The 15,850-nt window shown below is 38.8% G+C and overlaps 1 protein-coding gene across 1 annotated transcript in view; it reads left to right on the top strand.

The window, feature by feature from the left end:
* The window catches only part of RORB (RAR related orphan receptor B), a 71,841-nt gene that overhangs the window by 40,604 nt on the left and 15,387 nt on the right, over window positions 1-15,850 (top strand). The window contains exons 5-7 of the mRNA XM_007450995.1: window positions 10,256-10,377; window positions 11,995-12,127; window positions 14,838-14,945. Coding sequence (XP_007451057.1) covers window positions 10,256-10,377; window positions 11,995-12,127; window positions 14,838-14,945 — 363 coding nt within the window. The remainder of the gene's footprint in view (window positions 1-10,255; window positions 10,378-11,994; window positions 12,128-14,837; window positions 14,946-15,850) is intronic.

The following is a 15,850-nucleotide window of genomic DNA, read 5'->3' as shown; positions in this document are numbered from 1 at the left end:
TCCCCACCCCAAAAAAAAAAAAAAAAAAAATGAACATCAAGGACAGCCAGGAGCTGATCAATGAGAGGCTGGTGGCCAATCTCAAACCATCCCTAGTTCATGTACAAAGTAAAGAGTGAGCCGCTGTATGGATACTTCAGGGCAAATTGACCTGTCCTCTCTGGCCCACTTCAACCTGACCACCTCCCCAAACCCCTCTTGAAAGAAAAAGGGGGACAAAACAATAAAGATATGGTCTTGACTGAGCCCCAGGCCTACCCACATCACCTTGGTCAGTTGAGAGGGATTTACTTGACTCCTCTGAAATTTTCATACTACCTTGTTCTCTGCTTTCCATAGACTACATCCCAAGAGGCTGCTTATTTCCAGAATCCTGTCTTCTATCTCAAAAAAAAAAAAGGAATTGCCTGAGTGTGGGGACTGGGCTAATCAACTCAATTTGTCACATTTCTGGGATCTTTACCATGGTCACAACTATAGTATTAACTAGTCCATGGCCATGAATTATTCCGGAGCATCCTGGGATAGAGGACACTGTAGTTCTTCCCTAGAGTCATTCAAATCCGTATCTTTCTAGATATCCTTTAACAACCTGAAAAAGATGTCTTAACTCACCTAGTAATATGTTGTAGTCACTCTACTGTCGTGCTCAGTGCAATGATTCTCCACAACTGGAATAAATGGCATAATGTATACAAAAGTACTTTGTGACCAGCAAGGCTCTAAACATATATAAACATGATTTTACATTATAAGTAATACACACATATATGCTCAGTTGAAGTACTTATAAACCTGCACATCTATTTATAGTACCTGTATGCAGATTAACCACTACATGCTTGTACCTCTGTCAGTACAGCTTTCCTTATGTGCTAGCATTCACTGGATTAAGTAAATCTTTTAAATCACCTTTTCTATTTTGAGTTGAAATTATGCAAAACTGATCTTCCTCAGTACACGTCCCCTGGAGATACTAGTTTGGGATTAATTTTTGACTCAGAATTCAGAACTTCCTAAGAAGGTTCTAAAATGCACCAACCCAAAAAAAAAAAAAAAATGCTATTGGGAAGCTATTGGAAAACCAATTCCAATTTATGCACTCAGTTTCAAAAGCCATAGTAGATATGAAATATTCTGCAGTAAGGAAGAGGGAAGGAGATTTCATGAGGTTCTATCTATGACTTATTGAAGGAGGGAATGTTTATGCTTGTAAGACAATCTCTGAAACAGCCCCACTGTTGACTAGTATTTCCCGCATTGCAAGCTTGACACTTAACTCTTAGAAAGAGCTCTGAATCACTTTTCCCCTGCCTGGGGTGAATAGGTACTGCTTTAGCCACATTTTCAAGCACCTATTTTGGGAAGAGCTGGTTGGGGTTAAAATGCCACATAGGCTACGGGACACAGAAATGTCAGTTGATGGCCAGGTTGATGGAGCTTGATACACTTTGGTTTTCATTACCATGGTATACAACCAACTTAACAGGCTCTCTCTGCCAACCAGTACAGGATTTATTTCTGTGATATTTACAAATGTGGGGAAACCTGTTGGAAATGTTTCTAGCTGGCAAGACTTTTTGTTTATTTTATTTTAGGATGTAAGCTATAGATAAGGATATATGATGATATGCCCTTACTACTGAGAAGAAATTTATTATTTAAATCTGAGCCCTATTTATGCAGACTATTGTGGAACTGCTGTTTGGTTTTCAGACAGGTGTGCTCCAGGAACATTTGGTGCTAGACTATTTAGAAAACACCTATTTTAAAGCATTAGTCAATTAAATGTATTATTTAAGCAATCATTACTTTTAAAAATTTAGATTAAATGTTTGAAAATGTAAAAATTGCCTCCAAAGATTTCTCCTGAATTAGTTCTTCCTAAAGGTCAGAATTATATTGGCAACATTTCCAAAGGGGGGTAAGGTTGGGGAGGGATTGCTTCTGTTTAAATTAACGGTCAATCCATATGTCAACAAAATCCAAATAGTAAAGGTCAGTCCTAATGATGGCCGTGAGCAATTTCCGTAATTAGGTTTTCATCATCTGTGACCCGCTAAGTGTCCTTTGGGTAATGTGTGGAGGTGTACTTTGTATTTTTTATTTTTATTTTATTTTATATTTTTTTTTTTTTTCCGGTACGCGGGCCTCTCACTGTTGTGGCCTCTCCCGTTGCGGAGCACAGGCTCCGGACGCGCAGGCTCAGCGTCCGTGGCTCAAGGGCCCAGCAGCTCCGCGGCATGTGGGATCTTCCCAGACCGGGGCACGAACCCGCGTCCCCTGCATCGGCAGGCGGACTCTCAACCACTGCGCCACCAGGGAAGCCCAAGGAGGCGTACTTTTTAAGAGAGAGTAGGGAAATATTTTCATGGGCTCTAGATTATCTTGTTTTTGTTTGTTCTAAGACACTTCAAGTACTTTTAAGACTGTGAGCTGTACTCCGACCTTCTGTAACTCTGCAAGACTTCTCCCTCGTGAGTCAAAAGAAAGAGAAATTCCTATTTAGCCCCTTAGACTCAAGTCGCCATGCTTTTACACAGCCCTTAGAAAATATCACTGCTGCCAAATCTTTCTATGGATAGAAAATCAAACCCAAAGAAACTACGACTTTAAAATGTTAAGTGACTTCCCAAAGGGCGTGAAATAAAAGGCTCAATGGATTCATATTGGCTTCCTCCATCCTACAAGCTGCTTTCCTTAAAACTCGCCAATTCTAGGCCGTTGAAGTACGTTGATCTTTTCTGATTGTTCTGTGAAGGAGGGTCTTTTACTATGAAAGTTAGCTTCAAAAGGTAGTGTTTCTATACTATCTTCTTAATTTTCTTAGCTAGTTTGAAGAAAGGGAACTGTAATTTCCCCAAAACTAGACATGCACTATTGCAATGAAACAAAACACTTGTGATCCAAGACAGCTTTCCATTATTAAATTATTAAGAAGGCACCCTCGTAGATAGTTCATTTGTTTTGCTGTGTATGATGTTTTTTCCTTTGGATATACCCTGCTTAAATACAAATACCCTATGGATTCTTTCAGTTTTTCTGCTTTAGTTTCAGTTTTCTTACTTCCTATTAAAATACTCTCACCTGAACTTCCTGAAATTTGATAAAATGTTAACCATTTTATTTATTAATCTGTTCATTCAGTCCTTTCCCAGATACTATTACTTATAGTATTAATCTGATTTTTTTCACTGTTTTTCTCTGTGTTCATATTTTATTGAGTTGTGTTTTATCACATTTTCATCATTTTTATAGTTAGTAACAATCGTATTTTGTTAATATATTTTTCTGAAGCACTTTAACAACATTTTGGTTCAGATCTACATGAAGTAAAAATCAGTTATGCCATTCTCTGATATAATAATTGGCAATAGAATTTGTTTGAAAAGGAAACCAGAAGCTTTCCTAATTCACTGGTAAAACAGTAATGAGTGGATGGACATTGAAACTGAGCCAACAAATAAGTTTTGGGTTATTTATGCCCCTAAATTCTTCTTTAAAAAATTTGAAGAACTTAAATGCTGAAAATATTACCTCCCTATTGAGGCTATGAATCACTAATAGATGGCTGTTTTAAGCTTAAATATTGATGTTTTTATGCTGGTAGCACAATTCTATTTATGCCCTCAAAATAATCATCTCTAAATAGAGATTAGAAAAACCAGAAAGGTCTCGAAAGTAACATTGTCCTCTCTGACAGTCATCTATTACACACTAACCAGCAGACTTGTTCTATTTAAGGACCAAAAACTTATAAAACCGGTAGTCTGTTGTCAAAAAGACAAAATGCACCCTTGGTTAAATGTTTCACCTTTAAACCAATTGTTCTAATATATTAGAGTCACTGCCTCAGAGTGTGGATTCTGAGGAATCTTGATATTCTGAAAACCTAATAATGCAGGCACTTAAAACTTGCCTTGAGCAAGTCCATAGAGATACCCTGCCATTAATTCAGAGCGAATCCCCTAAGAATTCCCCTTTCACACTAGTAGTATAAACTAAACAGAGAATTGAGCAGTTCTCTAGATCCTTAAGGCAAGTGATAAATTAAAAATTCATTAATCATCTTGATTGAGGCTGAGATATAGTACTATAAGAAGAATACTTCCAAGTTTAAAAAAAAAAATCCCTTATGGAGGAAAATGAATAGGGGGTATAGTTCACCAAGAAGAAACCGTCCTTTCTCATGAAGAAAAAAAAAAAAAAAAGGAGGGGGAGGAGAAAGAATTAGGGACTTCAGATGCAGCCCCCTCTAGTGCTATATATAGCTTTGAGTCTCAGCTTTCTCGCCTTGATACAGTTGGGCCACGGGTGCTCCTGGTAATAACACTGAAAGCAGCAGTTTTTAAAGATATACTCAACTTTCCCCGCTCCCAGGATGTGGGATTCTAATGAAACCACCCGTGCAATCCGTGTCTGAGACACTGTAGCCTTTGGAGAGCGCCATTTGCTGAAATGTCTAGTGAGAGCTAAAATAAGCCCCTTTGGTGGAAAAAACCCGCTGAGTGGTTGAAATCAGAGCTGCAGAAGGTCACTTGCTATTTTAGTAGCTGCAAGCTGGTCCACATTTTATAACATTACAGTTATAAACAAGAAATTGTCACCTTACTTGTCAGTTTACTTACTTTTCACCAAAATAAGCAGATGTAGCCTTTTCTCTACATAGTACTAGGCAATTTAGATGACTTCTTTCCAGACTTCGCTTTTCTATATGAATTAATACTTAACAAAATTTATTTTTCATGTATTTCTTTAATATTACTTCAAAATATTATTTTTACACAATTGATTTACACAAAATATTATTAATATTTACACATATCATGCACATCTCAACCACCTGTAAATACCTTAAGGAGGGACTTCCTTCCTACTTCTTTGATTTATTCATGCCACAGATCACAGTGATGATGGATGAATCACAGTGTGGGGAGGGAGCCAAAGTTGCAAAGAGAGACAGGAGACCCAACTAATTTCTGGAATTATTTAGATACAGTCCATTTGGAAATGAAGGAAGGAGGTTAGTTCCAGCCCCAGGGTTCTACAATTTTTGCACACACTATTGAGAATTACCATCAATTTTATTCTAGTTTTCCCTTCAAAAATTTAATTTCTCTCTTCTTATTGCCTGTCATAAGCAGATTTAAGACTACCCCTAAAGCTTCTAGGGAAGTGTAACAATTTTAACAATATTTTTCAATATTTTTCATCAAAAATGATAAAGTATATTTGCCTCTATCAATTATTTTTTAAACCTCTTTATTGAGATATAATCGACATACAAAAAATCTGTCTGTATTTAATGTCTACAACTTAATGGGTTTGGAGATAAGTATACACTCATGAAACCATCACCACAACCTATGCCAAAAACATACCTCTATATCAATTATTTTAAAGATTTCTAGGATTATTCTTTCATTTGAATCTCATGTTATCATTTCTATCTCATAAAGTTACTTAATACATGAAGTTACAAATTCTATTAATTAGTTATAAGTCTTGGGTTCCAATAAGCCTTCCTTCAAGAATAGTATAAGGGTCAAAGTCTAAAAATAAAACAGCAATTTTATGAGAAAAAAAAGAGATGCAAGACAAAGTGAGAGCAGGATATTTTTCATGAAATTAACAAATAGAAAACGAGGATCATGGACTTACTATTAACCTATAACTACACACCCAGTTTTCCCTTGCCAGCATCAGTGTTTACATTTCCCCTCATCATGACTGAAAAGGAATGACTGGACTGAGCATATACAATTGTTTTTCTCATTCCTTGTTGTTGTTTTATTAACTATCAAACAGCCCACGTACTTTTAGTGAAATGGACAAAGCTCTGTCTCACTGATGCATACTGAATCTTAACTACTGAGAAGGTAATAGCTGCATTTTCAGGTCCACTTAAGAAATCTCTAGCCTCATCCCTGGTCTCAGGAAAAGGAGACTGTAGAGTCCATGGGCGTCACCTCTGAAGGTGGTGGAATTTCCCATTATTCAGTCATTATTCAGTCATATTTCTGTTGCACCCATTATCCCAGCACAGTGCGTGCTGACTCCTTCAACATGTGCTTTCTGCAGCGCAAGCTGGTTAAAGGATCCGAAACTGGGCTCTGAGAAGCAACAGCAATCCAGATCAGGGAAACGGATGAAGGGTGTGCGATTGCCCAGAAAGATTCCATATCCCCTGCTCTTTTACCTCAGTCTTTTTGTCTGGACTTTCTCATGTGGTTGGTCCCTAGAGATGACAGCGTTTACTATTACCTTTTCTATTTTTCCAGGCAAGGACTCTTGAAAGTTCCTTTGGCTCCCAGCAGGAACTCTGCATACTGTATTCATTGTCTCTCCCTTTTGTCCCTTCTTTTTAAATCCTTCTCCCCTTTTCACAACTGCAGACTCTCAGTCCAAGCAGACCATCTCCTCTGATGTTCATGCATCTTTCTAATCGACAGAATGAGCCTTCAGGCCTCGCTCCCGAGGGACCAAGTCTAGCTTTACTGTGTGGTTTATTGACCCCCCCCCCCCCCCCCGGCCTGAGCCTTGAGAGGGTCAAGCCGGTTTTTGCACGTGGCTCACCTTTGCACTGCAGACCCGTGAAAGGAAGTGGAGGATCGCTCCCGCTACTGCTGCTGCTGTGTCTTAGCATTCATTGATATATGTCTTATGTCAAAAAGAGATTTGCCTTTTACTTCTCACCACAAGGGTGTGGGAAATAATTGCCCATGTTTAATGTTAAAGCCATCATGAGTGCTTAGGCTTTAAGATCATCAAACAAAGGGTCAGTCTTAGCTTTCTAAAATCCTTTGTCAAATAAAGCAGAAAACGAGGGGACGAATGGATGGATAGATATTTTCAACATTATCTTTACTAACTCAACATTGGCTGATACAGTTGGGCCAGTCTCTCTCTCTCTCTCTCTCTCTCTCTCTCTCTGTCTCACACACACACACACACACACACACACACACACACACACACACACACACACACACACACACACACACCCTGCTGGTCCTATGCATCCTCCTTCAGAATTCTCCTGAATCTAGCCTCTCCACTCTCTGTCATTCTCACCTCTACTAGAAGCTCCTCATATCTTGTCTGTATTTTTCACAACAGCCTGATTAATCTCACTTACTCCTTAATGCCATCTCATCTTCCGTGCCATGGCCAGTATCATCCTTTTACAACAAAAATCTGACCATGTCACTCTCCTGCGTCACAGCTTCCACTAGCTCTTAATCGCCTACAAGGTAAAATCCAAACTCCATGGCCATGCTTACGCAGCTGTTCCATCTCCAGTCACAGTGTCTATCCCTAGTCTCTTTGTCCCCATCTCTTCCATGCACTCTGTATTGCAAACACTATAGACTTTTTGCTGGAAAAGACAGAGCTGATTTCAACACCATTTGTTAGCTCTGTAAAAATGGGTCTAAAGTCACTCACTCTTTCTGAACCTCACTTTTTTCCTCAGTCAAAGGGAAATTGTTTGTAAAAGGTAAGGATTGTAAAGATGTAAAGTTTAATGTCAGCGGTTATCTAGCTCAGAGCTAGTTTTCTCTCTGTGCCTTTCCATCATCCCCTCTACCTGATGTCCGTCTTTCTCTTCATGTGACAAATTCCTGCTCAGACCCAGGTCAACAGGTGTCTTCTCTGTGGATATTTTTCTGCCTTCCTCTAACTGAGTTAGTTACTTTCTTCTTTGGGCTTCCACAATAACTCAGGGCATTTGTTACGTCATGGTATGACATGATATTATTATAAGATCCTTTTAAAAAAAGAAAATGTCTTTTTTTAAACTCTGTACCTTAACTTGGTATATAATAGCTTCTCAGAAAGTATTTGTGAACGTGTGAATGAATATATGAAGGCGCTATGCTGGGTTCTGCGGTCCATCTCTTGAAGAACTCACAATCTTGAAGGGTGTAGAAACATCCATTCAAATAAGCACAGTGGGAGTCTGGAATATAGGTTCAGCTGGGGGGTGGAATTAAAGTGTAATGGCAGCTGGCCCTTCTACGTGGGACACTGGGAAGCAGGGAAACCTTCTTGGAGGAATGGCCATCTGAGCTGAGTCCTAAAGCATCCATGTGGATTTAACTTTCAATTTTGCTTAATCTGCCCACATGTTTATTATGCCCACTCCTCATACCCCATAGAACCCTAAACTTTGGTGGCAGAAGGCCAGGGAATTCTTAAACCTTGGCTAGCAATTCTCAGGAGATATTTTAAAGGAACAGATAAAAAGTTTTTCATAGTGCAGTTTTGAGTGCAATTGTAATTTTGCTTATAAACCCTGAAGCCTGTAAACTACTGACAAATCGGTATATCTTTGAAAATGAAAACAGACTACACCAAGAAGATAAATGTTTGAAAACTATAGAGCCATAAAAATCTTACGTTTTCATTATATACCTACTGAGGAATAGATATGTTCTTTTAAGAGTCTAAGTAACTAGACTGCCCAAATGAAATTGAAAAATGATGAACCATGACATACCAATCTATTTTAATATGATGTATAGAATATTTCCTGCCCTTTTTTACAACATAGGAGGATGTTCAATACATTTTTGAATATAGGATTTTTTAAAGAAAGGATTTTTATAGCATGATAAGCAATGAAAGTCTAGAAATGCTCAATGCTGAATCCAGTAGAGCATAGCCATAATCATAAGTTAGCATTTTGTAGCATCGTCTACGTCCATCAGTTTATAGTTCTGATTGAACAACTTTAATAAATATCGAAATACCTTCCTTCAGTAGCACTGATTCCAAAATTAAATAGCTCTGTTTCATCTCCACTGGGTGGTCAGATTCCTCCCCTGATGAAAAACTATGTAGAATGTCCTAATAATGACAATCGTGGCTACCACTTATTCAGTGTTTATAATGTGCCAGGCAATGGTATATGAGATTTTTTTATTTCGAAGGTGCATTAGAAGCTTAAGCTTACATTTTTTTATTCTCTACATTACTAAAACTCAATTTATTTTACTCCATATATACCAGAAGCTTAGCAAGGTAAAAAAAGAAAACGGTACCTGAGTACTGCTTTGAGAATTATCCTGGAGAAATGAAATATTGCTATTTAGAAAGAACAGAAATTGCATTTAAAATGGCACCACCTGAAACACAAGAAAAACTCCATTTCTATATGAGCCAAGAACAGTTACCAGGCAGAAAATTTGGTCATCTTCATTCTACTCACATCCCACTTACAGAAATCCTAAGTACAGAATTCCAAGATGTCACCTTCACATGTTCAAATAGCAGAGGGGGGATTATGAGGGGACCTTCTGCCAGCTCTATCCAACTTCGGGGGACTCACTGCAGGTTGTTAAGGAGAGCTCTTATGTCTGGTTCTATTACTCAACTTCCATACCTCGAAACCCAAAATAATAGATATTTAAGATACAATACTAAATACAACCCATTTGGAATAAATGGCCCCCCCCAAAAGTATTTCTACTTTTTTTATGAATGAAACCATTTCCTCTTTTTTAACTTTTTCAGGGAAAAATTTTATCTTATGAAAAATTTGAAAGAAGAATATAAGGGCCCTCATGACTCAGCTTCAAAATTATCACCTCATGAGTCCATATCATTTCATCTCCCTCTCACATTATTTATGGAAGATATCTACACGGTTCCAAAGTCAAATCTACAAAAATGATACCATCAGAGAAGTCTGGCTTCTATCCCTGTGCCCCCATTCTCTTCCCTTTCCTCTATAGAAAACTATTTTTTTAGATTATTGTTTAATCCTCCCTTTTTAAAATATAAGCAAAACATTTATATTTCAATTCCTCCTTTCTGAGATAAACACTGGGGATCTAGTGATTTTCCAAATATTTTAAAGTTTTTGGAGTTTACACTGACTGTTACAGTGTGACAAGTGTTACAAGACTGTGAGTGGACTTTCAGGCCAAAAATCAAGAAACGTGGTACATGGTAATTTGTATTTATTTTAAAAATAAATATCTATTTGAACACTTTACAACTTTAAGACCCCAGTTTTGTGACCAAAAAGAGGAGGAAAAGGCAGTTAATTTTGATAAAAAGACTGAACATTGAAAAAAAGCAGTAAAGAGTTTGTCTGGAGATTTTTAAATAGATAGTAATGTTAAAGACATGCTCATACAATTGGAGTATCTCCAAAAGGCATTCCTACAGGAAACACATTAACAGCAGGTTTCTTTCCGCAGAGTGGGATTTTATTCACAAACCCTCAAATTGATATTCTTTCTCATAGATCGAATTGCGCAGAACATCATTAAGTCCCATCTGGAGACATGTCAATACACCATGGAGGAGCTACACCAGCTGGCATGGCAGATCCACACGTATGAAGAAATTAAAGCGTATCAAAGCAAGGTACTCTGGGAAACTGCAGGAAAGTTTTTCTGTGATTTCTCTGTTTCTGGCTTTTTCAACCTCTGCACTGTTGACATTTCAGACTGGACAATTCTTTGCTGTAAGGATTGTCCTGCACATTGTAGGATGTTTAGCATCATCCTTGCTCTCTACCCACTAGGTGCCAGTAGCATCCCCTCACCCATAGTTGTGACAACCCAAATGTCTCCAGATGTTGCCAAATGTTCCCTGGGGAGCAAAACGACCCCGATTGAAAACCACTGCCCTATTTGAGTGACTGGGGAGACTGTGCCCACATCAGGTGATTTTAGGACATCTCATAGTGGTTTCTTGCAGCCAGGCAAGGAGTAGGAGCAAATGAAAAAGTCATAGCAGGAATAATAGCTGCAAACTTACACTACAAAGATATGCAACAAAGCATTCTGAATGTTTTTTCTTGCCCTACATGTTTAAAAAGGACCAAAGGAAAAAGGGACAACTCACCCTACATTTTTATTGTTATTATTATTATTTTGATTATTATTGTGTCCATTAGAGAAGGTTTTAAGAGAAGGAATTTGTTGCTGTTTTTGTTGTTGTTGCTTTGACTCACATTAATTTTCTACAGGATTGAGATCCATAATCACAAAACCTACAGGTAAATGAAATTTTAATAAAATATATAAATGTGTCTATATATAAATATATGACTACAACATACTGATTTTTCTCCACTGGAATAATTAAATCTTACCACTTTTATATGAATAAGGAGACAAAAGCATAGGTGTTGTTATGGTCAATAAAAAACAGAATTAACATATAACTTGGATTTATGTTTCCCATTCCAAAGAAAATAACCCAAGGATCAAAATACATTTCCGGGGTTCTATATTACTTAAGAGAGTGATTTGATCTGATGTCTTTTCCCTTGAATTTATTTTTATTTTATTTTATTTTTTTTGTGGTACACGGGCCTCTCACTGCTGTGGCCTCTCCCGTTGCGGATAACAGGCTCCGGACGCGCAGGCTCGGCGGCCATGGCTCACGGGCCCAGCCGCTCCGCGGCATGTGGGATCCTCCCGGACCGGGGCACGAACCCGCGTCCCCTGCATCGGCAGGCGGACTCTCAACCACTGCGCCACCAGGGAAGCCCCCTTGAATTTTTTTTTATACCAAAAAGCAGTCTCCATAAGTTCTGGGAAAAGAACACAACATAAAAATATTACAGATTTAGTGTCTGTCAGGTACACGTGGAAATAATTTTTTGGAAGCCTGTGAATGAAATTGCTATTCCTCAGTGTAAGAGTTTGATTTTACAAAATAGACTAAGAGCTTGAGTTTGTTTGGGTGAGGAGAAGGAGGCAAAATAATAAAGAAACTATAAGTGCCCATCTTTTTGTACTATTGCAATATTTCCATTATTTTAGCCTCATTACTTTGATAATTGTGGTGTATCAAGGTTCAAAGAGGTCAAAGCAATATCTTAGAAAATATTGCCTCTCTTCTAAAGGTGGGTAAATTCCTACCATGCACCCCAAGTGACAGGTATGCGCCAGTTAGGGCAACCTTGCGTATTTCACTGAGTCTCCAAGTTGTTCTTTGCTCCATGTACATTCTGTGTTTTCTCTCTTGAAGTCCAGGGAAGCACTGTGGCAGCAATGTGCCATCCAGATCACTCACGCCATCCAATATGTGGTAGAGTTTGCAAAGCGAATAACAGGCTTCATGGAACTCTGTCAAAATGATCAAATCCTACTTCTGAAGTCAGGTAAGCAAGAAAATTCATGGGGGGCCTATTTTAGACCCGGATGTGGTTGACCCTTAGCTTGCTGTTAGTTCTAGAAAATCCTCCATCCAACATGTAGCTCATTTTTACCACCCATGCTGTCAGCCAACTCCCAAAGGAAACTCTCAATAATAAAAATGCCCTGATAGTCATTCAGTTCCCCTTTGAAGTCAAATACAATTTTGCTTATTGAAAGTGGAGCTATTAATCGTGGAGGTTGAGATACCCAGCTTGACAGGCAGTGCTAGTAATTAGCGTGTCAAGGTGGCTGAATTGCTGAGCTGGCTCTAAAATGTACTACTTGCCTTCTGTTGGGGGGAAAAAATCCAGGCTAGCTGAGCTCTGCCTCTGTGGTCATTTCCAGTCATTTTAATGAGGATAGCCTGCAGCCAGAATACACCGGGAGAAACTCACTCTGCTCTAATCCTTCCTCCCACTTCTCCCTCACACTCTCTGACACACACACACACTGTCACTTAGGAAGCAACTCAGGAAACTTTGCACATGATTGACTTTGCAGCTGCCATTATCCAAACAGGAAAAAAATGTGTTTGTCTTTTTTGACCCCCTTTGAAAATAGAAAATAAGAACCACTATGGTGTTCATGTGAACCTTTATGGTCCTGGGCTATAGCAAATAATAATAACATAATTTATATATATGCAATAACATATATATATATGTTTATGTTTACCTGTGACATCTCTTTTAATCTCGTGTGCTCAGTAATTATTTCCATCGTATAGAAGAGGAAGCAAAGATTCAGGGAAGTGAAGGGCTGTGTTCAATACCACATAGCCAGTATCTGGCAAAGCTGGCTTATTTTTTTTAATTAATTTTTATTGGAGTATAGTTGCTTCACAATGTTGTGTTAGTCTCTACTGTACAAAACGAGGTGTGGAGAAAAGCTGCCTTTTGAACTTGAGCCAAATAAAAGAATTATTCTAAGTTGCTGCTGCTTCTTTACCAAATGATTAAGGTTGGTGCAAATCTTGACTCTAACTTGATGTATTAGTTGCTGGATAAAAACAATCCCAAAACTTAGTTCAAACAACGATAATCATTTATTTTGCTTCCAAGGCTACAGGTTGAGCAGGGCTTAGCAAGGGATGGCTTGTGGTGTTCACTGAGGCAACTTGACTGAGGGCAGGAGGACCCACTTGCATACTGGCTCGTGTTCATGGCTGGCAATTTGTGCTGGTTGACAGCCCAGAGTTCAGTCAAGGCTTTGGGCTCAGGGGGGGCCTCAGTTCCTATCCTCCACAGACTGCTTGGACTTTCTCACAGCATGGTTGCTAGGTTTCGAAAGTTAGCATTTCAAGAGAGTAAGGCGGAAGTGTGTAGCATTTTTCTGACTTAGCTTCAAAAGTCCCATAGGGTTACTTCCACTGCACCTGTTAGTCAAGGCAGTCATGTAGGCCCACCTGGGTTTAAGGGTAGGTGACATGGAATGTAGAAGAATGTAAGGGGTCAAGGGAAGTGCCTTCCATATTGTAGATGGTGAATAAATGGTACGTATTATTGTTTTTCTCAGAAAAGCATTATTTCAATTAATATTTGCAGATTCCTTCTTATGCGTAAGCCCCTATGCTAAGGTGACATATGAGGGAAAGCAGATACGTCAGCAGAACAAAGAAATAAAACACAGACATAAATATACATGGCAGCATTAAGAAAGGCACCAGGGGTACAGTTGGGTACAACATGGGTGTAGCCAAATCATCTATATGATGTTCTCATGCAAGTTTCTGACTTCTGAGCCTGGGTGTTACCTTCCAACACACTGTGGGGCAAAAGCCCATTTCTCCAAAATGTGGAGAAACTTTGCAGTACTTGCTCAGGATGTCAGTAAATGTTCAGAGGGAAAAACAAAGGTAGTGAACTAATTCATTTAATAAATATTTATTAAGCACCTACTATGTGCCAGGGAATTTTCTAGGTGATGGAGATATTAACAGTGAATACAATAACCACAATTGCCTATGGCTGCAGATGAAGGTCCTGCCACCATTGGGCTAACAGAGAACTCAGAAATGATAGGTCCATCAGGGTTGAACAAACTCCTTCGTGTTGGGACTTCAACAGCCTTTGACCTGTGACTGTTGATTATAACTCCCTGGAGTGGATAATGTTCAGCCTTTTGCCAAAACTTATTTGACCAAGAAACCCTCATTTCAAAGATACCAGGACATAAATGGTACCCTCAAGAAACATCCTGAAGGTGTCCCTATTGAAGTCATCGTATGCAGAAATATACATGGAGTGTGTTAAAAACTGAAGCAGAGAACAGGTTTCCCCAACAGCAAAACTTCTACAAAAGTTAACAGACTGAACTTGCCTGCTGCAAATCTCCTTTCTGGGCCACTTATGATTACTGGTGAATTCAAGAGTTGAAACTAACTTCATTATGAGTCAAAAATAGGGGGGAAAATGTATGCTTCTGAAGAAAATGTTTTTGCCCTTCATTTTAGTCACCTTTAAAGTATATTTTATCTTTAATTCCTCACATAGACTTCAAGAGAGCTTTATTTCTAACATAGTTCTTTTTTACTTGGGAAGGAATCTTGAGGTGTTTCTGAATGTGTGTGTCTGTGTCTATGTGTGTGTTTTAAAGTTTTTTAAAGTCTCTTGACCTATATGCAGTAGTAACCTCTTTATATGTATATACACATTTGAAATTTTTTTCTCATAGGTTGCTTGGAAGTGGTTTTAGTGAGAATGTGCCGTGCCTTCAACCCATTAAACAACACTGTTCTGTTTGAAGGAAAATATGGAGGAATGCAAATGTTCAAGGCCCTAGGTGAGTTCACCTTTGATGATGACACAATTTTATTAACTACCATCAGTTTCTCCACTAAAAGAAATGCCTTGATTCTCTAACATGACTTAGTATCTCATTATTCAATAAGGGTTGGACTAGGGGAGGCTCCAGTGTTTCATCTAACTCCTCTGATTTTACAGTTGTGCCTCCAAATATAAAAGGAAGGAAAGAAACGTGGACCCTGTTGACACCAACATGCTTCATTCAGAAATCAACAAAAACTGATTGTAAAGAACTGGGATGCATTCTAGGCATTCTTTGTAGGATCAGCTTTTCTTTTACCTTCTAGCTTACTGCTTCACAAAGTATATTATGTAGACCACTGGTGGTCCATGGGTGAGGTCTTAAGTTTCTTATGCAAATTTATAATCATTAGTTAAGATGCTTAAAAGAGGAGCTCTTTCATTTGTTTCGAACCCAGGGTAGTGACTTTCTCCCTGTTAATTCATGAAGTTCTGGGAGCACAGATAGCGTGGCTGCCAACCAGCCCAAAATGATCCCCAGACCATTCTTGTGGGAGGGCAGGACAGAGTCAGTCTCTGGAAGTGTGTCATTCACATCCAGTCATCAGTGCACGGCATGGATAAGAACGTTAGCAAAGATGGGCTGGTGCCAGGAAAGGTTTTAACAATTGACAGTGCCATTTGTTCCATATCCTGCCCACGGACATCAAAGAAGGCCACTGCCCTTTCACCTTTTGTGCTGTCAGTTGATATGGTAGCCAATGGCAAATCCATCGGGGCCGGCAGTGTTTCCCTCCTGCAGCTGATATACATCCATGTCGTCTCCAAGGCTAGATTTTCAAGAAAGGAGGGAAAACCTTGGCAAGCAACTTGGGTATATTTCCAGCTTCATAAAATAAACATTTACCAAGGATCCGTGTA

This window comes from Lipotes vexillifer, unplaced genomic scaffold, assembly GCF_000442215.2.
Source record: "Lipotes vexillifer unplaced genomic scaffold, Lipotes_vexillifer_v1.1 scaffold204, whole genome shotgun sequence".
Lineage (NCBI taxonomy): Eukaryota > Metazoa > Chordata > Mammalia > Artiodactyla > Lipotidae > Lipotes > Lipotes vexillifer.
This window is presented reverse-complemented; position numbering and strand designations above follow the sequence as displayed.